This window comes from Apus apus, chromosome 18 (assembly GCF_020740795.1).
Source record: "Apus apus isolate bApuApu2 chromosome 18, bApuApu2.pri.cur, whole genome shotgun sequence".
In the NCBI taxonomy this organism is placed as follows: Eukaryota; Metazoa; Chordata; class Aves; order Apodiformes; family Apodidae; genus Apus; species Apus apus.
In genome coordinates this window covers 4,211,688-4,220,529 of record NC_067299.1, presented here as the reverse complement: position 1 = coordinate 4,220,529, position 8,842 = coordinate 4,211,688, and the positions used below count along the sequence as shown (strand labels likewise).

The following is an 8,842-nucleotide window of genomic DNA, read 5'->3' as shown; positions in this document are numbered from 1 at the left end:
CATGGCTCCTGAGCCCATTTCCATCTAAACTTAAAAACACTGATGTGCTGCTGATGTTGAATGGAAACAGCTGGAGATGGATGAGCGAACGGTCAGATGAGAGATACCAAAATGTCAGACAGCCTACCGACTGTTGTTGCCATGAGATCCAACAGTCAACATCAGTCTGATAAGCTATCCGACAGGATGGTACAGCCATGGAGATGTCACGACGGTTGGCAACACAAGAGGACATTCAGGCAGGATTGGACAAAATACAGATTCTCAGCCCTGGCTGGAGATCTGCCCTAGGCTAACGCAGGGATAAATCCCACCTGAGCCGAGTCTAACCTGCTTTGTGCCACCTTTTGATAGCACTAATTGAAAGTCAGACTAATGCTTGTTACTTACCCCTAGGGCAAAAATAAAAAACAGTCGTTCAAAAATCATTAGTGATACATACACAGTAGCAGAGGAACAGATACCTACTTGCTAAAGAGGGAAAAGATCCATTTTAATCCTGGCTCTGTTCACGTCCGGTGGAACTGGGACACACACCGATTCATGGCTGGTCTAAAAATACCTGACTTTAAAAACCTGAGGTTAAGGTTTTCTAAGGTTCTCTGCACCACTGCTGGGTTTCACATCAATCCTTTTTGGAATCTTTTACTCTTCCCCTCTCTCTTCTCCTTCGCTGCCCACGGTGCTGTGATCAGTGGCAAACATCTGAGAAGAATTTATGATAACTAGTATCACTGGCTGTTTAACTTGCCTATTTTAATCAGTGACACATACCTCAAGAGATACACTTTCTGCTTCCTGCTGCTAAGTAAGAAGTTCTTAAGAAAAAAAAAAAAAAAAGAAGAACAAAGGGCTTCAGCACCATTTGTGCAGGAAGGATGAGTAAAGCATGCGATTCATGGGATTAAGGCTTAATAAAGAAACTAAAGAAAGTGGGCATACAAAGATGGAGAGGAAAAGAAACAGCTTAAAAAGACTGACACAAGAAATTCTGGAATGATCAAAGATGACTTTATAAAGTTTTATCTTAACTTCATTCTAAATATACAGAATAAAAAACGTCAGCTTCAGCATTCTGACATCAATCATCTCTGCTAACATCATGAAGTTTAGAGGGTGGCTTTTCCAACCAAGAGCACGTGCAATGCAATGGGACACTGGAGAATTCAGATGGAATTGCCTTACCATGAGGGACATGCAACAGTTTGTATCCAGTCTGTATTCATTTATATACATTGTAATGGTCTTGAAAGGTATGGAAAAAGCAAAAGAGCCACCCTTAAAGGAAAAAGTTACCCTCAGGTCAGTCTGAAGTTAAATCAGGAATTGGAGAGTTATTAAATAATCAGTTTTGGAAGTAATTTTGGGTGGACAACATTTGTGTTAATCTCCATTTAACATCACATTGTCCATCCTGTATAATACAACTCAGATATGTAAAGCATTGATACCTTACCTTAACATTTATAAGTTTGTCAATGAAACGCCTGCTCTAAATCCAAATTACTTTCAAAATTAAATAAAGACTTTTTATAGTTGAAAATTGATGTTAAAAAGTTTTCCCCCATTTTGAATAACGCTGATTTTTACTTATGGAAAGATGTGTCATTTTTCACGTCTGCTAAAACCCCTCCCAAGGGGTCTTTTTCCAAGCTTATTTGGTTTTTTCTTCAGAGTACATCTTCTGTTGCAGCCGTTTGGCATAACTTTGGGCCATGGAGTTGATTATTGATAAGATAAAGTAACAAACCATGACAATCACCAACTTTTCAAACATCCAGGATAGCCAGTTTTCCCCCTGAAGAGACAAAACAGAAGGAGGACAATTTAATTTGAGTGGACAACGGAGAATTCTCCATTTTCTGGGTGAAAGGGAAAAGCCTAACCATTTTTTTAATGATGTAATTTATCAAATGAAAAACAGGAACCAAGTGCAGGCTGACAGGATTCCTGCAGGTCCCTCTGTAAAGCCGACTTTAGCCCCTCAAAAGACAATGCAGGAGGCCTTGCCAAACACACCACGGGGCAGATACTGAACCCTAGATCATGACCAGTGAAGTGATTTATTATTCCTAATATTGCTTCATCCCAGCTAACAATTCAGAAAGTTCAGAACGAGCAGCCCCAGACTTGTCATTCCCTGTCACGTTCATTGCAAAGAAAACAATAAGGTCATTGGTTAACAATGTTTTATTTTCCTAAACTGCATATCCTGTGTTATTTTCCAATTCCTATCCAATTCTTCTGGTGTCTCTAGGAGTTAATGCCATGACCTCGGCAGTTCCACTCGGAGCGTTTTCCTCTTCACTGGTATTTTTTTGTCAAAGGAGGGCAGCAACGCACTGCACAAGAATTCCTTCCCAGGGCATGAAAGGAATCTGCAGATTTCACTATTCCTAACCCTCCCTAGTTTAGTTTCTTTTTTGGTAAGAACTGGGCAAAGAAACACTCCGAAGAGCTGCACGTATTAAATGTGAAGTGTGAATTAAGATTGATGCATTCGATCGAAAAATGCCTTGGTATCCTAAGGAATCTCATGTCAAAGTTCCTCTGTCTCCACTAAAAATTCAGGGTATGTTTTTTAAAATACCTTGGATGAAAGGGAAGTTCTGCCCCTCTGTACCGGCTCTAAACACCGCATTTTTATTCTCCTTTTGAAGACTAAAGGTTCGAGGGTTTTGTTTCTCTTAGTGGCCATTAAGCCCCAGATCCTACCGGCTTCTGCAGTACTGATGCTGCACACAGTTTGTTCCCACTTCACATGGAAATGCAACTTTTCCTGTCTAAATTTCTTTCAAAATAGGCACTTATTTGAGGCAAGATGTGCCACTGGCCTTACTGGTTTTATTTATTCCCCGAGATGTGTAAGTCGAGCCGAATACAAGGATTATTTTTAATGCCCAGGTTGCTTTTCAAATGAGATTTTTATCTATTGGGCCAAATTTTTGAAAAACAGAAGCAAGGCTTACATTGGTAGACCTGACAAGTCAAAAGACACTAGAGGAGGGAAAAAATAACTGGGGGGGGAGGCAGAGAGGTTCTTACCTGTGGCACGCCACTGTCAGATTTGTGGTGAAGTTTTATCCTCTGAGCTTCCAAATATTCTTGAAATGGCTTCTGAAGAGAAGGACCTATACTTGGAATAGCACTGATGCAAAGTTCATCCCAGAGTACAAGACAAAATAAGGGAGGAAAAAAAAACAAAACAAAAATTTTTTTTTTAAAAAAACAACTTACCACTTTGACCCAAATATAACAAAGTTCAGCCTGAGCTACAGCTCAGAAAGGCATTTGCTACTCGAGGAAGCAGATAACCACAAAACAAAGTGTATTTCAGCTTTTTATCTGGTACTTCTGAAAGGGACCCGTTTCCCCAGATCCTCAAAAAAAGTGCTTCGAAAGGAAAATAAAATAAAAATCTTTGAGAGCCAAGCAGTGCCAAAACACTGCTGGGAACAGGGAGAGGAGCTGCGAGCTGGAGCGTTTCCTTCAAGCCGGGGAGAAGGCAGCCGAGCTGTGCACTGGGGCAGCGCTGAGAATCAAATGAATGACTTCTGAGAAGTCCCACATTTATCACCAGCAGTTCCTGTAAGAACTGGTTTGAACCGATTAATAAGGAAATGACTTGTGCTTGTGTCATCCCTCAGTTAAAAAAGAAACTGCTCGCCCTATGCCTTGCCCCTATCTCCTCGGAGGAGACGGCCCCTTTCTCAAACTAAGTCCTTATTAGGACAATCTGTGCGTCATCCTTACCCAAAAAATGCATTAGCAAATTCTGCAGGCGCCTCCCACCAGTCAGTGATTAACAAAGGAACAAAGAAGGAACTCTGAACCCTGCTCTGAATCATGCCATGGTTTATGGCAGATGACTTGCACAAAAGCTACAATCCTTTCCTGAACACCTTGTACTTAACATTAACATTAGACAGCTCACAGACAGGTTCTGGACCCAAGAACCTCTCCCACCTCTACCGTGTGAAGATGTTAACACTGGACAGGCTCAGAGCAGCCTCCAACTTCCCCTCTGAAAATACCACAGCTCGGCCAGGCTGTAACCCAAAACAACCTAGGTAATTTTTCTTTAAATCTACACACCGTTGCCACTGAGCAGGAGCTCCATGGATCTTTAATACTTGTCACAACACTTGGGGAAAAAAATAAAAATACAACTTAAATACTCTACGGAAGAAATTACCCCAAGAAGCACCAGTGGAACACACACACACAATCCAAAGGCTCCCAAAGTTTGATCCACACACATACACCAACACTCCTGACTCCAGCCACGGGAGCATTCCCATTACTGACAAATGGCATTTTCATTTCAAAGAGAACGGAGATTGAAAATATTCTTTTAAAAAAATTAATATGTTATTTTACATTTTAAAAAGTCACCTACACTTCAAGGCTTGAGTTTTGAGTCTTCAAACTGCTACTTCAGGGAGGATTTAGTCAAACATCAATACACACAGTTTACAAATGGACCCTCTCCTCTCTGAGTGACTCCAGGACTAGATCCCTGATTTTCCTCAGTCTCCTGAATTGAAATGATATTCCCTTTCCCAGGCTAAAGCCCAATAACAGCTTTCTAACCTTAAGAATTTATGAAAATGCACAGATCAAAGAAACCAAATAGCTCCCTCTCCTCCACTAAATCTATTTCCTTCAGTACCTGGGGGCAAATAATTTTTTGGGAACAGATTTACAAGAATAAAAGATTGCTTCCCTCATGATTCACCGTCACGATGATACAAATGGGTGAGTAAATTCTGTGCCTGGACTGGTAAAATTTCAACAACGACAAAAAAAAAAGGCAGAGCCTAAAGCTCTATTCATCTATTGCACATTTTGCACAAGAGTCTGTCATTTTTTACACGTATTTCCAGGTTTTCAGAACCATCCCGAAGCTGACTTTGTGGTAAGAACTCTCCTAACGACTCACCCGAGTCATGGTGTTAAAAATGAGTTACATTTGGGAGGTTTCTTTTCTTTTTGCAAGGACACTTGGAAGCCCGGAAAAGCTACTGAAAGGTAATAGTTTACTTGTAAACTTCTATGCGATTATGAAATGAGGAATATTAAAATTATGAGAGATAAATGATTAACAGAACAGTTGTTCAAATGCCTCCATTTTTTTCCTGAAAACTGAGCTAAGTCACTGCCCAATTAACATTAAACAAGAGAACAAAGACATGAAAACCAAGTTTGGAGGCTTGAAGAGATCCTGATACATTAACACTTACATTTGTTTTCACTAAAAATACTATTTTTTTTTTCTTTTGTGAGCATGACTAAGAATTAAGGGCACAACGTTCATTTTATTAAAGCTGTTTTGAAGAACTGTAAGATCCTGAATGCAAGGACCTTGGTTTGTACAGGTTTTGTACATTCACAGAGATATAATACTGACAAAAGTGTGTTAATTTAAATAAGGAGTGAAACGAAGCAAAGTAACAGCTAGAAAATCAAGATTCCACAGTATTAGGAGTAAAATTCTTGAAATCCCATTTCAGTGGGACTGTATTGGTTACTTATACTCTTTCAACAAAAATAAATCATTTAATCAACCAGCTAATATAGACATCACCTAATATCCAAAGTGTAGACATCATCTTAAATCTAAAAATATTTAAATTTAAATCTAAAAATCTTAAAAATATTTTTTCATTTTATTTAATAATAAATGAGTGGACCCTCCTCCCCAAAACCTATGAAGTTCAACTCAGTAACCCTTGTTCTTACTAAAGGAGGAGGGGGAAGAATTCAGGATGGATTTTCAGCGATTACAGGCACAGCAGAGGCAGGTACACATGCAAAAAGAGCAGATTTGCATCATAATTCTGCCCCACTTAGCAATGACTTCAAGATACACCTTCAAAAGGCTGCTGCAGTTTCAGGAGTCTAGATGCAAACCACAGCCTTATTTACACATCCCATTTAACGAGGGCAGATGCTGGAAGATAAACCCTGTTTGTAGAATAAACTAAAACCAATCCCTTGCATTTGCCTTTGAGAATCAAGCCTATTGTCTTTCCAATAAAGAATATGAAAGGATAAGAAAATAAAAGGGCCTTAGTGCACAACAGAGCTTAGCTCATCCAGACTTTGTAGTCTCTATCTGCCAAAACAAGACACACACACACAAAAAACCCCAACAAACAGCCTGCTGTCCCTTCTTAAAGGCTTAAAACTTTGGTCTTGGTGAGCTGCTTAAGGACTTAAAAAACAAAACTAAAAGTAATTCACTAGAAGTTGTCTATCAAAATAAGCAATGAAATGCATTTCACTCCTTGCTATCGTTATTAATGAATTTTACAGTTAATCAGCAACAAGAGGCACTGCTAGGCAGAGAGTGGCTGCTCCTGGGTATTCTCTCCTAGCACAAAAATTATCTTGACAAAAAACTAGATACAGTTTGACCATGAGATTCCGAAAAAAATGCTTCGGGATTTTTTCAAGGCAAAAAAACCCCACAACAACCCTCTGAAGAACTTTTTGTTCAGGAAAAATTCTAGAAACAGTTAACATTAACCACCAATTTTTTAGTTCATTCCAATTCTCTGCTAAAATTGAATGTTTTGCAAGGAATTAAAACTGAAAGCAGACTTCAAAAAATTGCACTACCCGTTAGTACAGCCTATATTCATTAAAAAATAACATTTTAGTAAAAAACATGACTTGCACTCTAATGTTACAACATAAACGTCCCATGAAGATTTTTGCTTCACTGAATAAAACCCTGTTGGAGCCTCTTTTCAAAAGTATCACCTGGCGTTTGTAATTAAACAGATACATCTTTGATTTTTTTATTTTTTTTTTAATTAAGAGCCACAATTTGTAGCCAAATGAAAAGTTATATAGCTTTTTTTCCCCAACAAATAAAATAAAGCTTCACATCTATTTGAAGCACCCCAGTGCAGAGATTCAGCAAAGTTTTTCTAGGATAAGTTTAAAAATCACAGCATCAATCTGCAGATCTGACAGCAAGTCCTAAAACTTCTACACCAATTACAGGAAAACTGTTTCTTAAAATACACTGTATAATTAATTAACTTGCTTTTCTAAAGAATGACTGTCAATATTTGAACCTCAAATGCATGCCACTACTCATGAAGTGGTAGGGAAGATTTTTCGGAAACTTATATTTTTGGGAAACTTATATTTTTAACAATCTTTGGAACTCCAGGTTGGAGTTTTCTCAAATGCACATGGATAAAGCATCAAACCAAGAGAAGAAAAAAACCCATTATCTCTATGCCAGCTTAACTAAAAGTAGGAAGTTTAAAAAACATTTCTTTAAAGACATTTCATAATTATATTTGCTTTTTTGAAAGGCATATTTTTCACCTTACAAGATCTTTAAGAGTACAGGTTACTCTTGAGTTACTGACATTTCATGCCCTGTGCTGTTTGTGAGCACTCAGATCATGACAAGCTGAGCTAAATCCTGAAGCACAGTTCTCTAGCACATGTTTTTGTACCACTGCACTAACATTTCATAATCAGTCCACGATTTAGGATATGAAGTTCCCATCTTACAAATACACATGTTTATATATGTCTGTTTTTCCAGAGATACATGCTAGAATTAGCAAGTATTTAAGACACCCCTGAAGCTGCCGTTGTAGACTCACATTTTAGGAACCTTAATACAGCAGGGTTTTACTGCTAATGAAAGTTTCTCATTTGTAAGAGGCCTTTAACAGCAAGTGATTAAGCAGCTGATTAACTCTAAGCAGTTCTTAAACTCCATTAATTCTGATGGAAATCAAAAAGGTAAATCAGTGGCATTTGGCTCTGAATTTTTTATACCCTATTGGGCAGCTCATCTGAACAACTGGACTCAGTCTCCCAGTTGCAACGATCAAGAAACATGAAGCACGGCAGGTTTAAAAACATGGAAGTTCATTTTACCATGGAAATAACAATCTGAAAGGAAATGAGAGCCCTAGTCATGGAATAGATGGAGCAAACAAGCCACCAGGCTGAGACACACCGAAGCCCTGCTTGGAAAGGTGATGCAATATTGAGTCACAACCCTGTTCTATGGATGATCTCTCTAATATCCACAGCTGCTAATTTGGAAAAACCGTTTAACTGTTAACAGGGGGATTGATTTTGTCAGACTCCCTGGCACGCACACTCTGTCCTCACCCCGACCCTCTCAGGGGCTGGGGACAAACAACGTCATGGACATTTTGCTCAGATTCAGCTATTTGGGCAAGTCCAGCTACCGAAAAAAACATCCTTTTAGGAAATGCCAGCACCACCATCCAAAACGAAGACAACAGCGAAACAAATTTTGAAAGACCAGAAAGCCAAACGAAGAGGAAAACACCCCTGTGTGTCAGCACAAACCTCAGCCTGGTCCTGGAGCAAGCATGGCCCAAGGCCAGAGATTATCTCCTGCTGCAAAGAAAGGGAGTTAAGTAGCACAGAAGAATGTGACAACTGAAGGACCCTGTGTGCTGGCATGGAGTCTTCTTTCCCAGTACCTCCAACTCTTTTAAAAATCATTTATTTAAATCAGAGTACCTACTGACAGCTAGGCCAGAGGGCTAACACAAAAGGCTTTCACCCTCCAAAAAATTATGGAAAACAGCATTAAATTATCAAACCCATCCCCCATTCTTCCCACACGGAGCTTCACCTTTTCCCCCGTAAGAACACAAAAATCCACCCTGCAGCCAAAGCGAGCAGGCACTGAGTAAGTGGCACCACATTTGGTTATTTTTGCCATCCCTCCCTCAAAAGAAACGGCAAGTTTTGTTCCAGCACGGTATCAACTTCTTTGAAAGTTAGACATTTAATAAACTACTGAAAAATAGATTCCAGTGGAAAT

The 8,842-nt window shown here is 39.2% G+C and overlaps 1 protein-coding gene across 2 annotated transcripts in view; it reads right to left on the bottom strand.

The window, feature by feature from the left end:
- Positions 1-989: 989 nt before the first annotated feature.
- VMP1 (vacuole membrane protein 1) overlaps positions 990-8,842 on the bottom strand; it is a 66,778-nt gene continuing 58,925 nt past the window's right edge. For both annotated transcript variants that reach the window (XM_051635675.1, XM_051635676.1), the window contains 2 exons: positions 3,046-3,148; positions 990-1,798 (listed from right to left, as the gene is read on the bottom strand). In XM_051635675.1, coding sequence (XP_051491635.1) covers positions 1,655-1,798; positions 3,046-3,148 — 247 coding nt within the window. In that variant the 3' untranslated portion in view covers positions 990-1,654. The remainder of the gene's footprint in view (positions 1,799-3,045; positions 3,149-8,842) is intronic.